Source organism: Lagenorhynchus albirostris, chromosome 3, assembly GCF_949774975.1.
Source record: "Lagenorhynchus albirostris chromosome 3, mLagAlb1.1, whole genome shotgun sequence".
Taxonomy (NCBI): Eukaryota; Metazoa; Chordata; class Mammalia; order Artiodactyla; family Delphinidae; genus Lagenorhynchus; species Lagenorhynchus albirostris.
Genome location: NC_083097.1, coordinates 65,921,087 through 65,945,374, shown reverse-complemented (window position 1 = coordinate 65,945,374; position 24,288 = coordinate 65,921,087). Strand labels below are relative to the sequence as shown.

Sequence of the window (24,288 nt, the reverse complement as noted above, 5' to 3'; positions counted from 1 at the left end):
CCTGTGTTTGGCTCCTTGTCTTGGTCTCCAGTACAAACATGATTTGGTTGTAACTTGAGTTTGGCTCTCTTCTTGGCCACCTCTCCCAGGGTCTGGAGCCTTGATTCTAAGAGAAAGTTTTCATTTATAGGTCCCTTGTTCAGATACAAATTTCAGTATCTCTTAAAAAAGTAGTTTGCTTTTGATAAAGAAAATCTACAGAAATGAGAAACAGAACAGCCAAAAGAAGGTAAAGCAGAATTTGCAGGTAGGGAGAAATGAGCTGAAATAGTTGAAGGAGTAACAGACATTAAAGTATTGATTAAATCACTTAAACTGAGCATTTTGTTTATTGGCTGACTTTGTTAACTGGTTGCTAATTTCAACAGACTGGGACGTTGATTCAATTTAGACAAATAAGTGAATAATGACTGGATTAATCATTTTGTTAAAATAATCCAACTAGTCTACCTAACCATAATGATTTCATGTCATACCAACAAAATGGTATTAATAGACTTTTATTATATTAGCTTTCTGAGGATGTTGAAAGAATTAATAAGGGCTCTTAAATTTAAAAAATTGAAATGAAAATTCTTCCTCAATTATTATGTTATATGATAAAGCATTAAAACTTTAAGCTGGGTGTCTAATAAAGCCCAAATATAGTGTTATTTAATTTAAATACATATTGTGTCATTGTGTATATATATATATATATATTTTAATTTACTTTTATTTGTTTATTTATTTTTGGCTGCATTGGGTCTTCATTGCTGCGCATGGGCTTTCTCTAGTTGCAGCCAGCAGGGACTACTCTTCGTTGCAGTGTACAGGCTCCTCACTGAAGTGACTTCTCTTGCTGCAGAGCATGGGCTCTAGGCACATGGGCTTCAGTAGTTGTGGCACATGGGCTCAGTAGTTGTGGCTCACGGGCTTTAAAGTGCAGGCTCAGTAGTTGTGGCGCCCAGGCTTAGCTGCTCCACAGCACGTGGGATCTTCCCGGACCAGGGCTCGAACCCGTGTCCCCTGCATTGGCCGGCGGATTCTTTTTTTTTCAATTTTTTTTTTTTTTTTTGCAGTACGCGGGCCTCTCACTGTTGTGGCCTCTCCCGTTGCGGAGCACAGGCTCCAGACGTGCAGGCTCAGCAGCCCTGGCTCACGGGCCTAGCCGCTCTGCGGCATGTGGGATCTTCCCGGACCGGGGCACGAACCCGTGTCCCCTCAACCACTGCGCCACCAGGGAAGCCCTGGCAGGCGGATTCTTAACCACTGCGCCACCAGGGAAGTCCATGCCATTGTATATTTATAGAAAGTGATTTTACATTGTTTATACTCAGAATTTTACTTGATGATATTAATAAAGTATATAAGGATGAAAATAAGTTCACAGTTTCTGTAGTCTTTGTCAGCTGGTTCATTTTGTTTAATATGTAGAATTAAAAGGACATACCAAACAACTCTACAAATCATAATTTCAAGTAATGTAAGATAGTAAATAGCAAGGAATGTATAGTACATTGTTACGTTGAATAATAACTCTTAGTGTTGATGCTAGTTGACAGACAGGATGAGGGTTCCCCAAGTATAATCATATTGTGTGGATTGGTCACACTGAAATTTTTAATGAATATTTATCAATAGGTACCAGATTCAAGGATTTCAGAGTCTTACTAAAAGTGGGAGATCATCAAAGATCTAAAAATATTCCTGAAAAAAATTTATATTTACCAAAGAAAAAGGCAAAATGTCAGTACAATTCTGCACCCCAGGACTGCTAACACATGCCAATTTAGGCTATTATCCTTGTGAGTACTCTACATAAGTTTCAGTATGTTTTCAATTTTCTAGTTTCCTGTATTTCAAAAGAATGAAAGTTTTACTACTGGGAATCCAAAACTGTACAACATTCAGCAGTTTGAAAGCAGAATTAAAAAATGAAAAAGAAAGGAAGGACGATAGTTTTAGATAATTTTAAATGACTATATCTAAGAAGACACAATAATGACTAAAATATCAGAGATTTCTAGTCAATCTAATATTTTGATAACCCTTAAGAAGAGTCAAAAAGCAATCTCAAAGGGTAGGGAAAACAAGAAGAAAAGTCCTCTGTGATGTGAGAACCAGAAATGCTATCATATACATGAGAAAAGGCTGAATTTTTAACAAGGTCACACAGCCCAGCTTGGACTGGCCTCTGAGCAGCCTTCAGCCTCATCGCAAGCCCTCCCTTCCTTGCTCCCTCCACTGCCATCACCCTCACACAGTCCACCTCAGCGCATGTTTACAGGCTGTTTCCTCTGCCTAAATCTCTGCTCTCTACTCCACTACTGTACTCCTCATATCTATGTAATCGTATGAGTAATGTTTCTCTTCTCTCACGTAGACTAAGCTTTATGGCATCAGGGACTGTGTCAAGTCTGCTCAGCATGTAAACATATGTTAAAAGAATGATACATGAATGAATGAATGAGGGAAAGCCATAGCTACAATTATTTTGTTCTCAACAAACAACAGTAACTACTGGGCATTTCCTTAGACAATGTGAAATCATGGGGTAGTCATACAATGAATGTAAATTCTACTGAGAGGCTACTGCAGGAGATACAGAGGAAATACCATTGTGAGCGACTGACAGAAATGTTTGAAATCCAGCATATGCTTAGAATTGAAAACAAGTAATGAAGTCAGGCTTCCTAGCTAAATTTAATGGGATATAATGGTTAATAAGCCATGGTAATGCAACTATAAACTCAAAACCCAATGATAAACAGACAACAAAACAATGCCACTATTAACTGTACAATGCAAACTTTTATGCAAGAAACTTGAAAACTCCCTCCTATCAGGTTCAGTTTCCTGAATGCATGGATTGTGCCTGTCTTGGCATCCTCATTGTCTATAACAGAATCCTAAAACTTCTTGCTCTCAGGACCCCTTTACACTTTCAAAAGTTCTTGAGGACCTCAAGAACTTTTATTCATGTGGACTGTATTTGCCATATTCAAAATAAAAACTGAGAAAAAACTTAAAATATGTATTAAATATTTTTAAAATAATAATAAACCGAGTATATGATAACATGAATAACATATTCTTTACAAAAATCATTATATTTCCCAAACAAAAAATCTTGCGAGGTCAATGTTTTGCAACTCTGTTGATGGCTGGCTTGAATGAAAACAGTTAGATTCTCATTAGCTTCTGCACTCAAACAGATATGACCTATTATTTTAATTAAAATATACGAAGAAAATCTGGCCTCACATAGCTATGGAACTGAAGAAGGGATGACCCTGTGGATCGTCACAAAGGGCCTTGGGAACCCTCAGATCCTCATTCCATACTTTGAATACCAGTGGTCTGTAATATCATCTGTCACAAGGCTATTGTTCAACTACCATTTGCTAAATTAATCAAAAGTTTAGAGAAAAAGAAATAAAATCTTAGGGTATATATATATATATATATCTCACACACACGTACAAATGATTTGTACATTCATTTTGGATTCAACTGATAATATTCCGTATAAATGCAGACTGTTTTACTGCAATGAAATGTTAGTTATCCCAACACCTCAACATATGACAACTAAATTGGGATGTATACTGAAGGAGGGCAGTCTGAAGCAAAAAGTGAAAAACAGTGAAAATACAGTTTATAATTCCAAAATCTAATAGAAATAAATAGATTACTACAAAGAGATATTTTACTTGAAAAAATACCAAGCATAATCAAATCAAGTGGCTAAGTTGAATGTTCTATGAGTCTCTTTAAAGCAGTAAATTCGATCGAAGTTCTTTACTGAACACAAGCTGGATTCTAATGTTTTTAGTATCCTACATGCCATTTCTAATTAATCCATAAAAACCACAAGAAAAAAAATTTACTTATATTTTTAGCACTTCTGCTTTAAATATTAATAGGAATTACCCAAAAACCAGAGAATAAATTGATTCAAACATTTTACAATTTCCAAAATCATAATTTTTGTTCTTAAAAATAGCTGTAAGTAAATTCAGAAATAAAAATATAATTTTAAGATTATATATTAGATTTTTAAATGTCATCTCACTATTTGACAAAGAATAAAATGACTTACTTTTCCTTTTCTTGAAGCCGATGCTCCTGAGAAGCCATTTTAGGCTCTGTCCCAAGATTTTTTTGCATCCGCTGCCTCCTCTTTCTAGTTGGTGCAATATCAGTGACATCAGGACTTGAAATAATGGAATCATCTCTTCTTACAGCAGCTAAAATAAAATCACATAAAAATGTGACCAAACAAAATTATGCATATAATTTTTGAGCACAGTATCAACATTGAAATATAGCAAAATTATTTTTTTTATTTATTCAGGTTTGGTGAAGTGAGCTAGTTAGATAGTATATAATACTTTAATACCAATATAAAATCTGAAGTATATTGTACACACGGAACAACTTGATCAAAATGGTCTTTGCCTATCTTGAGCAACAACCTTCTCAAATGCATAGATAAAACTGAATTAGAGGCACCGCTAAAAGGTGTTTGGTGGGGGGGGATACTGCTATGGGAATAATGAATCAAACTGACAGCAAAACAGTAATTGTTAGCAGGAATGGGGACTTCTAGTGATCCAGAGATAATTTTCATAAACTTTTTAGCCAACTGTAGGGAATAAGCACAAGAAAAATGTAAGAAAATACTATCAGATGTCTCTAATGTGGCTAAACCATTAAATTACCCTAAAAAATGTTTGATATACATGAAACAGAAGCAACAATAGAAACAGACTTGATTTATATTCCTTTATTCTCTATGAAAAACTTAATTGCCAAGAGCTTTAGGAGAGTTCAGAATATTCATTGTTCCATCCAATACACAGTATATTCTCTATAACACATGTTTCTGTAAAAGAGAAGAGCTCCTTTGCTATTGGTAAATCATGAACAATATCAGTATAATTTGGACTCTGGATGTCCTGTTGGTTCATATGATTTTTTTCCAGCTTGTTAATGTTTAAAAGTGATCAGGGGCAAGCTTTCACCCCAATTAAAGAGAAAAACCTTAGCAATGTATAAAGGCCTTAAAAAGTGGAGATGAGTGTCTAAAAATCCTATACAAGTCCATCCCGTTAGCACAAACAGGGGCTGGTTTAGTGGAGTCAAGAACCCTATACTTTTCAAAAGTTAAGCTCTCTGCTGAAGCTGCAATTATATCTAAAGAGCTGTGAAGACATTTCTCCCTGTATCTCAAATCAGATGTTTAATTTTGATAAAACTAGTGCAATCAAATGCATTCAATACCTCCTATCTCCTCCGTTTAAGAGGAAGTATGATGATGCAAAGGGTTGCCGACTGTGATGCTTGGTGCAAATGTTGTTAGAGATTTAATGGAGTTAATGTTTTGATTAGGATTGTAACTGGAGAACTAACAACAACAATGTAAAGCTGCATAGACTTTAAGTGCTCTGCCCAAAACTTAACTTTTTTTCCCCATAAGCTCTATTAATTTTAGTGTGCTAATTTGCAGAGTGAGTAGTTGTTCAGGCACACATGTATCACATTCTAGAAGAAAAGTCTGCATTTTGAGTTCTCATTCTGTGCAGTCCAGGCTTCTCTGAGTGACCTGATATCACTTGGACACTACTGACCACTCTCTTGAAATGCTTCTTTTGATTTTTTTTCCCTGGAAGTAACTACCATTTTTGAGAATGTATGTGCTAGACACTTTGCTATGGGTTTTATAAATATTATCTTATTAATCTTTAACCTTGTGAAGTACTTACTAACTTCATTTTATTTACAAGGAAACCAAGACTTTAGAGAGGTTAAGTAACTTGCCCAAATCACACAGCTTTTGCTTTTATATTTTATCATTATGACAATTAAAAAATATTTCTGCCTGGTAGGCAAATTACTTATTGATAAAATATTAACTGAATGTTCATCAAAGCATATTTTACTTTCCAAAGCTGCTTAAGTTATTAAGACATGTAAGTTCCATTAGATTTCTTATACATTATTTTATTAACCTCTAAAAATGTATTGGGAGTAAAGAAAGGTAAATAAAAAGGGGTTTTTTTCTCTGAACGTATTCCAGCTGAATGATTCCCTGATTTTTATTAAGCTATGAGGTGACTAAGGAAGATAATTCTGATTTCTTACCCAGTCAGCTCTTACACGGGGTTTACTCAATCACATAAGCAATCAACAAAGTACAATCTTGTCTATGAATAAAACTAGCAAAATTATCAGAGTTAGAGGATGCTTCAACTGTAGATAGACTTGTAAAATGGAGAAAGATTGCATTTAATGACATGTTGGACATTTATGAGGGAAGAATGTTAAGTTTAAATTAAAAGGTAAGGTGAACTTTTAAAAAATAAAGTTACATAAAAGTTCTGCCATTCATTTCAAAACTCCAGATAACAACTTACGCATTGGCACCCAACAGGATATTTTATACATCAAATGGTTATATTATTTGTTATAATGCCTAGAATTTACTTTAAAATGCAATGTGATTAAAGGTGTGTATTAGTAAGAGTGTGGCATCTACTCAAGAATTACGGACCAGGAGTAGTTTTCTGGGATTCTAATAATAAAGTCTATATACTTGAGGGGGCTACTAGAGGCACTTATTTTATTTGCATCTCAATAACTGATGATTTACTAATTAGTATACTGAACGACAAAAATGTGTATCTATTGGTGAAAACAAGGTATGAAAATGTGCATGATGAATATTGCATATGAGCTCTCATGAGTAAAATTAAAGGCATTTAAGATATAAAAATTGGCTAAAGTATTTTAGAGATACTCCCCACCATTTTATGAACAGGCTATAAGAATCCAATGAGGTTTGTTTACTCTTAGAGATGATGCCCTGTGCTAAATCTTCAAGTAGTTCTGTGTATAGTTGTGAACTCTGGATGATTACTGTTGCCTGATGCCAGGAAAAATTGCCATTCCTACCTCAGGAATCTTTATATTTGTCAAAAGTGAACATTTTATATGAGGGGGTGACTGGAACACCTAAAAGGACACACAGCTGGAACTTCTTCAAGCTTATAGAACAAGTTCATGAATTATTTTGTCTTTACTTGTTAATAAATATTTAGTTGATAATTGTATATGTAGGAAAACCTAATCTGATAATTTATTATTATTCCTACAGTTTAAACTTCTTGGTGGCTACCATTATGTACCACAAAGAACTTAAGAGTTTTGTATAACCAAGAGTTTCACGTCAGTTTACTGCACCATTTTTATTCCTTTCTCTTTACAGTTACAGTGTAGCTCTCTGTAACACTGCCGTAAGGAAAAATGACTACCATATAAGCTTAATTACTGGTTAAACCAAATATATCTTTTCTGGTTTGTGTTTGCACCATGAGAAACAGTTTTCCCTTCAGTTTACTACATACATGCAATAGCGAATCATATTGTAATAGCTTCACTTAATATATATGTCTTTAACATGAAGTTTTGATAATAATTATACAGCCTTTTAAAAAAGGAAAACATTCCATCTTATCCTTTCCTCTTCACACTGCAATGCCAGTAACCAGGAAAATGAGGCGCTACTCCAAACATCTGGTACCTACGTGTTAAATTGCTCAGCTCGAGCATTCCTCAAATTTCAAGCCATCCCACCTCTCTCCACTACTTCTGCTGATGTTTGGTCCTCACATTCTATTTGGTCTCAAGGCTGTATACTTTATTTCTATTCTGACTCTGGATACCTTGAACAATGATTCTGGATCTTGAAACAAGCAAAGCTGTTTTATATACAAAAGAAGAGACCTGAACTATATCTACACAAAGCCAAATATGGAACTTCCAAAATGTCTATATTATTCATAACCCTAGATATTTTTAATGGTGACAAAGTTTTCACTTTCAAGTTTTGTATGCCATTTTTAAGGGAAAAAATCAATTCATATTAAGTTTACCAGGTAATACATACTCATTTTAGCTGTGAGGAAGAGTTTGAATATAGTTGGAAAGAATAACAAATGTTCAAAGGGTAATGAGAAGGAGTGTGGCCTGTTTGGAGGAGTGTTCATGAGAGAAAAAGATGCAGGAAATGAGACTGGATAAGTATGGGCAGCAGGTAAAGAGAGGAAGGAAAATGAAGATAGAGAGACATGTTAAATAAATTTGCAAGCTTTCAAATCCAGGCAGAAGAGTATGAATCTGATATTGACAGGGGAGATTTTTTCTGAGATTCCACAACCAGAATTCTCAGTTTTTAATATTATCATCAGTCTCTTTGTCATAACAATGTGTCTTTCACCATTTCCAGGAAATTAAAAAAAGAAAAGAAAAGAGAAGAGAAGAAAAGAAAAGAAAGGAAAAGAAAAAAGAAAGAAAAGAAAAAACTATTGCCAATTAACTTACTACAGCTGAAATACTGATTGGCAGAGCTGTGGGATGAATTTCAAGTTCTAATTAGCTTCACTGCCTCTAGAAAATGGGGAATCTTCACACAAGCCTTGTTATTGTAAAACGAGGCTCCACAGAAAGCCACACTTCTTCTCATCTGACAGAAGAACTGTAGGAGTTTGGCAGCAGTAGTTCAGACATGAGAGGGGCAGAGTGTTGGCCTTCCTGGGTGCTCTCAATGTTGAAGTGAAATGACACTGTTGGCTAAACTGCCTAAGCCCCATGAGTTGAACTACCTGGTAAACTTAAGTCTCTGATGATTAAACACCTAAATATTGATATTTTAAAAAATCATTTTTCAGATTTATAATTAATTTTATTAGGAATTCTTTATTATCTCATATCTATGGATTTTTTTTCCTTCTTCATAATATACATATCTTCACATACACAAAGAGTCTATGGAACTGTAATGGAGATTGTCACCATTCTCCTTCTGGTCCCCCGCCAAACATATACACCTATCTCCAGCCCCCGAACCCACCTCCCTCCCACACAAAAAAATTAATGTCCTGAGACATGTTATTCATGGCAATGGCTCCTTAGCTCTTAAATTACTGAAAGAAGAAGGCTCTGATCTTCAGGTCCTTAGACCAGAAAAAAAATGTATGCTATTTACAACATGCCATATCCAAACAAAAAACTTTGAGTGGTTCCCCATCACCTATAAAATAAGGTCCTAAGATCCTAGTCCTACATTCAAATCTCCCTACAACATGACCCTCACCTGCCTCTCTGACCATACCTCCCACAAACCTTCTACCATAGAATATAAACTATTCCAAGGGCTCCAGGCTTCCTACATCTTCCTTTTTGTTCCTTACTTTCCTTGTCTTAAATGTCTTCTAATCAGCACAGCCCATTTCAGTCATTTCAGTCACCCCTAGTAGTTCCAATCCATAGCAATCTCTCCTTTCTCTATAGGGCTTATAGCTTGAACCACTCATTTTCCACATACTATCTTGTATTGTTATTCTTTTTATATATATCTCCTATTTCCCAAATAGATTATGAACACCCAACAGCTAGAGGCCATGCCTTATAGTTTGCTATATTCCTAATGTATTACCCAATAGTGTTATACATGAGAAATGTGATGACTTGAACTCTTATTTTGAAATGTGTATCTTATTTTTTTAATCAAAACTTATTTATTTATGGAACTCAAAAGAAGTATAGGGAAAAATCCAATCAGAAGACCTGGGTTGGGATCTTTATTTCTGCCATTTACCTTTGATGTATTACAGAATCTCTAAGTTCCTCTGTGAAAAAATGTATATTAACCATGATTACATGGGATAATATAAACTGTTTTATAAATCATAGTGTCAGAAATATTTGATATTGTCAGAAATATTTGATATTTTCAGAAATATTTGATATCAGCAATAAGTATTATTAACAAAATGTGTGTGTCCTTACAAAAGATCAAACTGAGATTCATTTTTTTTAATTTTAAATGTTTATTATTATTATTTTCTATTATATAAGTTTCAGGTATATAGCATTATAATTCAACACCTGTGTACTGAGATTCATTTAGGTGAATCTGAAGAACTTTCAGGCTATCTTCTATAGCTTCTTAGGCACATAAAAATTAAATATAAAAAATTAAGATAAATTCATGGTTTTCCAAATTCAAAATAACCCAACTGTCACAGAACTATCATCTGTTATGAATATAGATCAGCCAGTCTGCTGTGGCTGTTTTTTGCTATTTTATTCATTTCATAAATGTTTATTAAGTGTTAGAATCAATAAGTCATTGTGTTTTCTTTTGAAAGATGTAAAATATTGAGGGGAAAAACCAAAATCCAAACCTTAAAATACTACCCTAAGTAAATCTGAAACTTCAAAAAACATACTCTTTCTTTCACCAAGGAAAATAACCAACCAATGTGCCTCTGTAGTTTGTCTTACTGACAGGTATAAAGATAAGCAAAAAAAGCTTAGATAAGGTTAGTCACACCATACTTCAATAAGCAGTATCTTAAAGTGACTTATCTTGAGGTAGTAAATTTCTAATCTGACCAAACAAGCAAACATTATTTTTCCCTCACCGTTCGTCAAACAGCCCTTTTCTAAATCTGTAATCAGTTTCTACCCAGCTTTCACAATCTAACCTGAATAACTGATGACCATCTTACACGGAAGGTCAATGGTCTAACCTATTATTAGCAATCACCAAATAAACTGATAATTAACATCGCACTAAACACTTAAAAGTGTATGTATGTGCGCACATCCATGTGCATACACTTTTCCAAAAGTCAGCACAGATGGGAGTCAGACTTAATGACAAACACTTACTGACACTAGGGTAACCCAAAAGGTCATCTTTGGAAATCCAATACTTTCAATGTCAGAGGCAGGGTGGGCCACTAAAGATAAAATACAGGCTTCAGAAGTGTTCACAGTGTAGAAAAAATATAAGTTGAATGTACTAAGTTTTGTTCCATATCTACAAAACAATCCACTTAAAAATATATTTCTAAGAATTCTAATATCAAATGAACTCAGTTCTTGAAATCTTAAGGATTCATTTATTCTTTCACTTACTCAACAAATATTTATTGAGTAGTTTCTATGTGTCAGGCACTATCCCAAAGACACCATCACCATGTACTCAAAAAGTGTATAATTGAAAGGCAGAAAGACACAACTATTTTTGCAAGAAAACCATAACTTACACAAGCAATTATAAAGGCACGGATTTGAAAGTTCTAAGGTAGGCAGAACTTTCCAGCCTTTTACTATTTTTTCCAAATTAATCTGTGAAGCTTTAATTCCTCTTTTTTCATTATGAAACACCAATTATAACTTGATTTCTTATTCAGGGTTTTTGGTTTTATTATTTTTTTTCTTGTATGGGTATTTCTTTTGAAAGCATAATTGTTAGTATCAACCAGCTCTGAAGTAGGTTTCCCAAAGGAGAAAATCAAAAGACTAGCTCACTCTGAGCAACCTGATAAGAAAAGACTGGGTTTCAAAATTAAGTTTTAAGGATGTTCCAAAATGAACTCGAACAACATATCTGAACTGAAACTGTAAAATTACCTTTATAGGTAGTCCTTCATAAGTCCCCACAACATCCTTAGTAGATTTCATCATACTTTTAATAATTTATCTAATATTTATAAAACTCCATGAAGGCAGGGGCTGAGCTTGTCTAATTCACTGTTGGTATAAGACGGACGAGCATGGTCTCTAATACATAATAATTCCTCAATAAGTATTAGTTGATAGGCATAAATTCTAAAGTATGAATAGAGTTAATAATAACTTTAAAAATATTATTTTAAATCTACATAAAATACTACACTATCGATTAGCTATGCCTGCTGCTGCCAGTCCAGTTAACATTAAGAAAATAAAAATATTAGTAGGGAAAAGCAGTTTATGAAAGAGCAACATTAGCCTTCAATTTATATTATTTTATGAATCAAAATAACAAACACTGGAAAGTCATTTTAATGGTTAATAAGCTTTCAGAAAACAAAACCACAATTTTTCAGCTTTCACCAGCTTTATGAAGGGGTCTCTGCCTATGACCTAAATCATGCAATGTTTGGAGCCAACATAAAGCTTTCATTGTTGTACATGAGTCAGGTATGGACTTCTGTCAACTTAAGACATTTTTTTCCAGCATTTTCTTAATAGATTTAAAGCTTTTTAAAATTTTCATCCTCTTTTATGTTGGCCAACTTTTAATAAAACCTGGACATTTTACATAGCTTCAAGAGGATTTTATTGAACTAGTATAACTGAAAAAAATGGACAAAAATAAGTGAAATACAAAAACTAATGAAATGATACAGGGAATCTTCCAGTTTGTTTCTATTTTAATAATGTGTTACCATTATATTATCTTCAGTGACTCTAGGTGAACTGGTTAGAACTAGGACAAGATCACTAGTGTAACTAGCAAGTCAAAATAAAAAATGTTGACATTTTCTCTCTATTAATACCAACTTAATTTGCCTATTTCTGAGTAATTATTTGACTCTTTACAGTCATTATGAGTCAGGATGGAACTCAAAACCTTACCCTTGCCATTCCTGTTTCTGCTGAATCTGTATTCATCCTGAAAAATCATTCTTCTACAATACTCGTAAGATGTTTTTACTAAACTATTAGAGTTAGCATCAAAGCTGATATCCAAAAAAAGTAAGGATTTTTTTTGTGTTTCTATTGAATCAGTACCTGAACCAGAAGTTTTAAACAAACATTTTGTGCTGAGTCCACTCTAAGACAATAACATCAGCTTTTACTCAAATGATTTATGAACTCATTAAATTTACCTCTTTTTCCTCTGCTGGTGAACGGGGTAGGTAAGAGTCATTAACCTGCAGCACAAACCCTTTCTTTGAATATTCACAGGGGTAAGAAGAAGAACTTGACTGTGGTTCTGTGACATGACAGACTTTCCCACTTCATTTTGCTAGTATTTAGATTTAGAATCTTAGATTTAGAATAACTTTGATATTTGCACTTATTTAAACTCCTTTACAATAAGGTAAATGCCTCTCTGGTATCACTTAGCCAGTTTGGAGTAGTTGTATGAAGAAGCAAATATGAAGTTAAATTTCTGAGGTGTCCCTTGACAACTGTGGGATGCTTTTCAAAAGGGAGATCCCCAGATCTGTGGTGCTAGGTATGTTGTGCCAACTATCTTTCAAACCAAATGTGATTAAAGTAATACTTTCACTAAGAAGGATTAAGAAAAAATATGTGCCAAATGGTCAAATAACTAAGATAACGTTTACATGGAATTAGCAAAATACTTCACAAGGATCCTAAACCTGACTCTGTTAATCAACATCTTAATGATTTAGTGTAAATCCCGTAACAATTCTGTGAAGGTTTTTATTTTTAATCCACAAAATCAGGTGTGGAGAAGTTAGACCAAATAGTTATTTCCGGTGGAAAAAAAAATGCCCTGATTCTACAATTTAAGTTGTTATGCTTTTTAAAAATGATTACCTTAATATTATTTGGTAAGAAAAAGAAATGTGCTTTCAGACCATTTTGAAGCACTTTTAAGTTAGTTTGGGGTTAAATGTTTTAACCAAATGAGAAAGTTTTTCTTCAGAAATTTCATTTCCAAACATTTTACACTGTTTCATAATGCTTACAGAGTTTTAATTTTTCAATAAAAACCCTGTAAAGTGTTTATTTTTAAACAAATAATTTGTATATTCTTTCATCTTAATACTCAAAAGTAAACAAATAAGAGCAAAAAATATTTTAGGCATTGATTTGACAAAGAGAATAATACTTCAGAAATTTATTAGTTTATTATGAATCTATACTCCTCATGTTAGAATGTATACTCTTCACATGTTTATGAAGTTTGTCTTGCAATCATTTTCAACATGTTGCTCAGTAATGTGCAGTCTCAGGACAAAGCCTTCATAATGCCATTATCCCTACAACTTGCCAATAGCCAAACAATCATTCTTGATGCCTTCCAAAACTTCATCTTACACATCCAATCAGCACCTCCTAAAAAGTTCTTAAATTTGTCTAATAATTCTCTGCATCCCCAGTACGTCCATAATCTCTTACCTAGATTATTGCTATAGCTTATAAATGGCCAAAGCAGTTACACTTCATTCCCAACAAAACATCTAGGAGAATTGTTTTAAAAATACAAATTTGATCAAGTCATGTAATCTTCTACTGCCTTGAAGACAAAGATAAAATTCCTAATAAACTTTATTGTCTCCTACTTTTCCTGATTCAGCTTACTTTTACAGCCTTATTGAATTTTGTTTGATGTTCCATTCTACCTCTCTCTCTACTCCTGAATTCTGCACATGTGATCTTCTTCTAGGAATAGTGTTCCACCATCTACCACCCACTGGCTAACTCACACCCATCCTTGATATCTCAGTAAAGATATTACTCTGTCAGGAGGCCTTAGAAGTGTCAATAAGATATCCCTTCTATGTGCCTTCATAGTACGTTTTACTCCTTCTATCACTGCAGTATAGAAGAGTGGTTAAGGTCACAGATGAAGGAAAATAGAGAAAAACTGTTTTGGGTTTTCCTAAGGAGAAGTAGATAAAGTGGGGTTAAATTTTATTGTAAAGTCAGTGAATAAGGCAAACAATCACAATTAAGCAAAACTACCCTTGAAAATTCCTTAAATTGTCCAATAAGTACAATAATACACAGTATATATAACTCTGTATGGTAATGTTCATGCAAAACTACTTAATGAATACCATAGTACATAGTTTCATAGAGAAATTACATTCAGAAAGAAAATTACCCCAGGTTTTCAATAATCTAAACACATCATCAATACAGAAAGATTCAATTCCTAGTTATTCTAGTTTAATGTCATTATCTTAACCTTCTATGAAAGATGTATCAGTTCTTCTGATGCTTCCTTATTCAGATTTCTTTATGGTTCCAAATTAATTTTTCATTGTTTTCTTTCCTGGGTCACATTATCACATTATTTGCTTGGCTACCTAAATCAGTAATTACGGTTTCCTTGTCAATAGCCCCAAACTTTGAAGTTAGTCATACTTGTTCCTAGGTTTTTCACAATGGTATTTACTCTTGTCAGGCTTAATTATATCCACTACTGTAGACATATACTTGTTAAGTAGAATAGCAGGCAGGCAGCAGAACTATTTAAAAATGTGATTTTCTTCATTTGTAAAATCTATATTTATCTAGAAAATTTAGTTAAATAAGGTTAAATTAAGTATATATATGATGCCACTTCACTATAATTCATAAACGACTAGTCCAAATTTCAATCTTTCAAGGTATTTTAATCATGAAATGGGAAGTAGGGACATCATACCATAGTGGGCCTCACAGAGTTATGCGTCTTACTCTCCCTGAAATTCATAAAACAAGCTTTTGCACAGATGCACTTACCATAATGTTTAGTCAAAAATGAAAATGGACAAACTGTTACTATGAAGAGCTAGAAATTTTTAGGTATTATAATTTTGTATAAAATGAAAAAAATGATAAAACTACCAATATAAGTAATGTCTTTCCAATGATGTAAATGCTGTGTATTCCCACATTTTTTATGTTTATAATTAATGCAAAATAAACTGACATTTAGGAAAATAGTTCATCATGTTGCCTGGTATGTTGTAGGTGCTCAAAGTATCATTGTTGAATGAAAATATCACCAAGGAAAATACTGAAGATTTTATAAATAGACTCTAAAAGAGAGCAAACCTTTTGTAGTTAAACATAAACAAAGATAGCAAAATAAGCCATTACAGAATATTGAGTAGAGTTCCCTGTGCTATATGGGAAAAGAATCTAAAAAAGAGTGGATATATGCATAACTGATTCACTTTTCCATACACCTGAAACTAACACAGCATTGTAAATCAACTATACTCCAATAAAAATAATTTTAAAAAAATAACATAAAAGTTTGACTGATTTGTTTATCCATAAACATAACTTCTAAAAAAAAAAGCCTGTAATATTCATTATAAAGCAAACACTGAATTCAAAACCTAATACATTAAACTACGGTTGGCATTTAATGCCCTTGTGGAGAATATTCTAACCTTGTACAAAAGAGTATATTATTTGTAAATAATGGTTACCAGACATCTTAGCCAAGAAACACAGTTACAGAGGGAAGTTACCATAACACAGCCGGGAAAGTACAGAAGCAGAAAAAAAGTCTGTACTTGTGTTGGTGTTTATTCAGATAGATAAATGGATCCATATCTATATAAATACATGTAGATTATACATAAATTAGAAAACCAAAAACTGTAAATGCCCTAAATAAAAGTGAGAAGTATTATGCCTAACCAAGGCCAAAGATAAAAAAAAAAAAAACTGGGCAGAAACTTAGACAAATAACTTGATAGAGAAAATATAGAAACACGAGGGTGAAAGAAGTGGAGACTTTCAAGAATGAGTATTCAACAGACAGTAACACATTTCTTGTTGGTCATATGATTATTGTAGATGACTATACAAAGAGGTTTAAACTCACTGTCTAAATAATTGCCATTGGATTTATTTTACCAATTCAAAGAGCAGAGGAAAAAAAGGTAAATGTAATGAGTTCATAAATCATTTGAGTAAAAGCTGATGTTTACTGTCTTAGAGTGGACTCAGCACAAAATGGTTGTTTAAACTTCTGGTTCAGGTACTGATTCAACAGAAACATAAAAAAAAATACTTACTATTTTTGGATATCATCTTTAATGCCAACTCTAATAGTTTAGTAAAAGTATCTTAGAGTATTGTATAAGAATGATTTTTCAGGATGAGTACAGATTCAGCAGAAACAGGAATGGCAAGGGTAAGGTTTTGAGTTCCATCCTGACTCATCATGACTGAAAAGAGTCAAATAATTACGCAGAAGTAGGCAAATTAAGTTGGTATTAATAGAGAGAAAATGTCAACATTTTTTATTCAGTAACCTTAATGCGTCCCCCTGCCCACAGTCATCCCTCTGGTGGGAATATTTCTCAGAATTAATGTAGTTTTAAGTCTGAATATTCCCACGCTTTTTTGTTTCATGTTTTTCTGGTATGTAGAATATACAAAAGAGTCCACCATAAAAGAATCCATAAATGAATTGGGAAACAACTCTATTTTAACATTCTGAAGATCTTAAACATATGAAGCTTGTATTTTCTGAAACTTGTAATTCTAAAACTTTATAGACTACATCCCCAACTTCCCTACTAAAACCTATTAACATATTGAGAAACTGGTGTTCTTTACAACATATTTGGAATGATATTATTGGAAGATTCCTATACAGGTGTAGCAATAGTATAAAAGATTACCTAGGGACCATACTTTCTTTAGGTGGTGGGTTGTTTTAAATCGTTTCCCATAACCACCAAAACTATCTTTTATAGCAGTAGCTCTCAACAGGAGGTGCATTTTATAATCCTCAGCACGTAAAAAATGTAAAACCCCAGCTCTCACCTGTTAAAAATTCTGATGCAATAAGTCATAGGTTATTACTTATGTTTTTGAAAAGTTTCAACAGGTGTTAATCCATTAGCACAATAGTGCTAATGATGAGTAACTCAAATACCAGTTACCAATGATAACTTCAGAGTAGAGTCAAAGAACCAAAGTTCGGGTGCTTTAAATCTTCTAGCAGATTTGTTATTGTCAATTCATAAATATTTCACATCTTAAAAAGAGTACATTTTTACACAGCAAAAGCAATTAGGCATGTGTTTCTTTGCTCACAATATACAATTCTTTCTTAGATATGTATGGTAATCTGTGAGCTATTAGAAGGGTAGTGACACAGAGAGTAGTTACCAGGCAGGAGAAAGATACATACCCACAAACTTTATCATCCAAATCAGATGTCTTAGACAATTTGAAATATATTTCTGTTCAAATATTTGGACAGCAAAGACCTTCTCCCCCTTTTTTGAGCCCTATAATATCAGCACAGAGTAGTTAAAAGTACACTAGATGTGAATTAGGAGATCACAGTTTAATCCTCAGCTAAGACACCATCTAATAGTGAAATTTAAAAAAAATAATTCCACTAGTCCTAAATTTCCTAAGCTCAAAAATTATTGGGTTAGACTAGATCATTGTGTTCTAAGTGATCTAATTTCTAAGTCTAGGTCAGTTTGTGTACTAACATTTAAATATATTGCAATATATATTGCAATAAATTCAAAAGTAGAAAACCAACTTTGAAAGGTCACATTTCTAAATTTTAATAAGACTATTAAATGAAAATGCATTACTGTTTTTAATCAAGCAGAAACAAAATAATATTATGTAAGAAAATGGGAATGTATCTTAGTCTGTTAGGGCTGCTATAACAAAGTATGACAAACTGGGTAGCTCATAACAACAGATTTATTTCACACAGTTCTGGAGGCTAGTCAGATTGGTGAAGACTGCATTTTGCCAGTGTATCTGAATAATTGCCTCTAAATTCTGATTTTGCAAGATTGGTCAGATTCTGGTGAAGGCCCTGTTCTGGGTTGCATATTGCTGACTTTTTTCTCCTTCTTCACATGGTAGAAGGGGCAAGGGAGTTTTCTTGGGCCTCTTTTATAAGGGCACTAATCCCATTCATGAAGACTTCACCCTCATGACTTAATCAATTCCCAAAGCTCTCACTTCCAAACATTGGGCATTAGAATTTCAACATATGAATTTGGGGGGGACAAACATTGTGATCATAGCAGAATGCATATACTTTGCATTTACTGTTTATATAAGGAAGCACATAGGATCTACGATTGCTTACATAGAACACTGATAACAGTAGACTTTAAGACATATTAGCATATGAATAAATTAGCTGTTATTTTAATAATAATGGCAAATACCTAGCTACATTATTCTAGTGTTTCATTTAGATTAACTCATTGAATCTCAACAACTCTATGAGATAGGCACTATTATCATCTTTATATTCCATATGAGAAATCACTCAAGAGACATTAAGTACGCAAGATCACAAAGCTAATAAATGGCTGAGCCAGTATACAGACTCCTGTAATTGTTCTTTATGGGTAAACTAATATAGATCATTAGTTAAATGTATATGTCATGAAAACCATGCATTAAATAGATACCAGCCTTTTATAAAATTGCCCTTAAAAAAATTAATAGACACAATCTCTACCCATAAGGGATAATAATCTAGGAACAATGGAATAGAAAATAGAGATAAAAAAAAAATCACCTTCCTTTCTTAACAGTTGGTACATTTTTTAAATGGTTTAAGCAGCAACTAGAAATTCTGTAAGGTTTAAAGTTTTCTCTTTTTTTAAAGTACATTCATATTGTATGTTGTCAAAACTTTTATTTTTTACTATTATTTTTTAATAGATCTTTATTGGAGTATAATTGCTTCACAATACTGCGTTAGTTTCTGTTGTACAACAAAGTGAATCAGTCATATGCATACATATATCCCCATATCCCCTCCCTCTTGAGCCTCCCTCCCACCCTCCCTATCCCACCCCCCTAGGTCATCGCAAAGCAATGAGCTGATCTCCCTGTGCTATGCTGCTGCTTCCCACTATAATCATTCAGGATTTAAGACCTTGCCAAGAGCTGGACCTTGGCTGCCAGTGTAACAACATAGATGTCAAGCCCATCATGACACTCAAAACAATTGCCTTGAATCCTGAATTTAGGGAAGTAGAAAGAACACAAGGAAAAATAAGAAATTAAATCATAAAGTATCAAAGTTGGGAAGGAGGATGGTATGAACACACCCTCATGCCATGCCTCTACAGTTACAGAAAATCAGGCTTTAGAGGCAATTATCCAGACACACTGGCAAAATGCAAATGTTATCTCTCAGGGAAGTAACTGGAACTTCTGCCTGATTACCCAGATCACTATCTCACCACTTTGGGAGACCTGGCCTCAAGGCTTTTTTTTTTCAGTAGATCACGGTAACACACAATAATATTAGATCCAAATTTATGTATTTATTTTTAAAATAAAGTCAGAAAGCAGGGAGGGGGAGAGAGAAACACAAAGGGTGAAGAGAGGATGGAGGAGAACGATGGGGAGGGAGAGAAGACAGACCAAGAAGGAAATATTTATTGAACCTCTATCTAAAATTAATTTATATGTTTTTCTTCACTGACCACATGAAATATTTTTAAATATCTCTCAATTATTTATTCTATCCATGTAATTTTAAGGTAAACAATCATTCATTTTAAATACAGATATCACCTAACATTTTAAAATTGGAAATTTAAATAAACTGGCACATTTTGACATTCATGAAAAAAACTTATACAGTCTTTCAAAAAGTAATTTGTGTAACTTTTCCTTATTTATTTTATATTTATTAATATGTTATTTCTATGATGACAATACAAATGATATTCTTAGGTTTCTAGTAGCTACATGTTTCTGTTTTGTTTACGTTTTTTGGACAATAAATTATTTTAAAATCTACTAACTCTAAGTTGTTATACTAAACATGATAGGTCCAAAGATCAATAAGGTCACTTCCTAGACTCCCTTCTTCAAGTCTACACGGCAACAGTTTAATTTCAAAATCTCTTGTTTCAGTAATTATAATAAAGAAAACAGGGCACCCTAATGATTTAAGCCATGAATAGTTTTTTATTACCAAAACACCTGTTGCTATTTCCAAACCTATTTTCCTTAAATACAGAAGAATGTTGACTTTGTTACCCAAGGACATCAAAAGCTAAGAAAACAAACTTTCTTTAGTAGAACCATTCTCAGAACACTTCTCTCAACACAAGTGATTTTTACATGCTGCTCCTTCTCAGGATGGGGTTCCTATAAAGTGGTTTACATTAATGTTTCAAACTGGTGTGATTTATCTTTGATATGTTGCTAACATATAGCCATGTTTAACTTCTTCAACACAGTAGTAATATTAGTATTAATATATGAAACTGACCTCAGCAAAAAAATAACCTCTACAAAGCTGAATTTAATTTTATCATAACTCAGGTTAAAGGTGTTTTCAATTCCTTAGAAAGAAATAATTGGTTTCCATATTGGACAGTAGTTAATGCAGGACTATCCTTCCAGAAAAAAGGGAAATACAAGAGGTGAGCCCAGGACCACTCTGTCTTTCTGACTGGTGGCACTTTCCAGGCCGCAGCACAGGGAGGTAGATGGAACTCAAGTCAGGCATAATGATTTCACTCAACTGAAGAGGCAGAAATCAGAGTCTGGTGTCATTTAAATAGTTGGAACCTGCGGGGCTGGGTACTGAAAAAGAAATAACTGCCCCAAAAATGAGCCCCCACAAGGGTCACCTTAAGTTATTGGATGAATAACAAGCTGCAAGTGCAGACAGCAAGACTATTGAGGCCCAGCAGAAAATAGCTGATGAGCCAAAGCTGTGAGCTGAATAGATACTCCAGATGTTAAACGTATACTGAGAGATGTAGAACTTCTGACAGGCAGAGTAAAACACCACACTGAAAATGCTGAGCATTCAACGATACTCCTGAAATGTTTAAACCCACCTTAAGAAAGCTTAAAAAGAAAAGAGAAGGGTCAAACTTGTTTGCCAGAAAATTAACTGCCTGCCAGAACAAAACTCAACACTCTTTAAAGGAAGACAACAGATTCTAGACTCCCAACAACATAAAGATCGCAGTGCCTAGTATATAATAAAAAAAATTACTAAACATGTACAATAGGAAAATTTAATCCATAATAAGGAAGAAATAACTAATACTTAAAGTACATGATGAGGAGAGTTATATTCAGTTTTCTACTATATTCACCATCGTAAAATAGTACAATCTTTGGAATTTTAGAAAAATAGTATCTTCAAATTACACCCATATTCCAAACATTTTAACTTTAGGTATTATCTCAAAAAGATACACTCTGAGAGCCTGCCTTCATCTGCCACATCCCTACTATCATGTACTCCCTGCTCTATTAATTTAGACTTTCTCAGTGTCTGGCATGAAGCAAGATGTAAGCTTTGCAGAGCTCTGAACATCAACTTTATGCTTGCATCTAGGGAGGCTGGTTAGGCTAACAAATTTAGCACATCCTCCTGTCTTGTCATTCCTTTCTCCACATCATTAAAATGTGCTTCCAATTTCCTAACTTATTGCTTCCTTTATCCTGCTGACATCAGTATTCAGGATCAATGCCCTATCTGTCAATATCTCTTTGCTAGCTCTCATTTTCATTAAATTGATCCACAATCCAGGTAACTATGTGCAGGAGATTACCTTTTTTTCATGATAAGAAACTCCTTGTTATGTACTGAATTGTGTCCCCCCCCAAATCCATATTTTTAGAGCCCTAATCCCCAATACGTCTCAGAATGCTACTGATTTTAGAGATCAGCATTTAAAGAGGTAATTAAGGTTAAATGAGATTGTATGAGTGGCCCTAATACAAAATGACTGTTGTCCTTACAAGAAGAGAGATACCAGGGATACGCACACATAGAAAAAAGCCCACATGAGGACACAGCGAGATGGAAGCCACCTGCAAACAAGAGAGTAGAAACTAAACCTGCCGACACCTTGATCTGGGGCTTCCAGCCTCCAGAAATGTAAGAAAATAAATTTCTGTTGTTTAAGCCACCAGGCTTGCTATGGCAACCCTAGCAAACCAATACACTCCTGAATATATTTTCATTTTTTGCTGGAACATTCACTCAACCGTCTCATCATTGCAAAACTAACTTAATGACACTACATCCCTTAAAACATCATTCTTATCCCTCGAAGACAAGTGTATAACCAGAACACTTACCAACTACTGCTACTTCTAGACTATTACTTGAATACAACATCTCAGACTTTAAAGATAAGTTTGATTTTGAATGGAAACAATATACAAAGGTGGCGGGGGAGGGAGGGAGAGGGAGGGAGAGAGAGAGAGAGAGAGAGAGAGGGAGAGAGAGAGAGAGGGAGAGAGAGGTGTCTTGTTTGCAAATACAAACAGCCATGTGGTGTTACAGAAATTACTTTTTTTTTTTTTTTTTTTTTTTGAGGTACGGGGGCCTCTCACTGTTGTGGCCTCTTCTGTTGCGGAGCACAGGCTCCGGACGCGCAGGCCCAGCGGCCATGGCTCACGGGCCCAGCTGCTCCGCGGCATGTGAGATATTCCCAGCCCGGGGCACGAACCCGTGTCCCCTGCATCGGCAGGCGAATTCTCAACCCCTGCGCCACCAGGGAAGCCCCAGAAATTACTTTAAGATACCCAGTTTCCTTGCTGACTGTCTGTGTAACCTTGGCAAACTACTTAATCTCACTGTGGATAATAACAGTACCTACTTCATACTGTTGTTGTAAGTTAAATATGTTAATATTTGTAAAGCACCTAGCCTGGCACATTAACTGTTATATAAGTGTTTGATATTATCAAAGGAAATGATTTTGGATGGGACCGCTAAGGGACTAAGTGTAGTGTGTGTGTGTGTGTGTGTGTGTGTGTGTGTGTGTGTGTGTGTGTGTGTGTGTGTGTGTGTGTGTGTGTGTGTGTGTGTGTGTCTACACACGTATATCGGTAAGTATAGTGTATGTATATATATGTAAATGTCTCACATATATATGAGACACTTGGAGGTAAATGAAGGTTGGATTCAAAAATAATTTTAAAAATAAGTAGAGCAAAACTGAAGGTTTTTTTTTTTTGTTTTTTTGTTTTTTTTTTTTTTGCGGTACGTGGGCTTCTCACTGTTGTGGCTTCTCCCGTTGCGGAGCACAGGCTCCGGACGCGCAGGCTCAGCGGCCATGGCTCAGGGACCCAGCCGCTCCGCGGCATGTGGGATCCGCCCGGACCGGGGCACGAACCCGTGTCCCCTGCATCGGCAGGCAGACTCTCAACCACTGCGCCACCAGGGAAGCCCAACTGAAGGGTTTTTAAATTTATTTTCAGGTAAATGAGGATCAAACATTTTTACAATCTCAGAAGAAACTTAGTACAGGTGAGAGGAGAAGCATGAATGAAGCAAGACACTGAAAGAGATTAAGGAGGGCAAGTGTGTCTGGAGCAGAGTTTTTCAAACTGCAGGTTGTGACCCATTAGTAAGTTATAAAATAAATTAAGTGGGTGGTGTTCTGAATTTTTTTTTTTTTTTTTTTTGTGGCACGCAGGCCTCTCACTGTTGTGGCCTCTCTCTTTGCGGAGCACAGGCTCCGGACGCGCAGGCTCAGCGGCCATGGCTCACGGGCCTAGCCGCTCCGCGGCATGTGGAATCTTCCCAGACTGGGGCACGAACCCGTGTCCCTTGCATCAGCAGGCGGACTCTCAACCACTGCGCCACCAGGGAAGCCCGGTACTCAGATTTTTTACAACAAAATATCTTAGAGAATATCAGAGATCATAAGATATAACAAGCGTAAGTAGTGTTTCATAAAGTGTGTGTCAGCTTTACACACA

The 24,288-nt window shown here is 34.6% G+C and overlaps 1 protein-coding gene across 2 annotated transcripts in view; it reads right to left on the bottom strand.

The window, feature by feature from the left end:
* XRCC4 (X-ray repair cross complementing 4) overlaps window positions 1–24,288 on the bottom strand; it is a 268,679-nt gene that overhangs the window by 90,218 nt on the left and 154,173 nt on the right. For both annotated transcript variants that reach the window (XM_060146142.1, XM_060146143.1), the window contains exon 7: window positions 4,085–4,232. In XM_060146142.1, coding sequence (XP_060002125.1) covers window positions 4,085–4,232 — 148 coding nt within the window. The remainder of the gene's footprint in view (window positions 1–4,084; window positions 4,233–24,288) is intronic.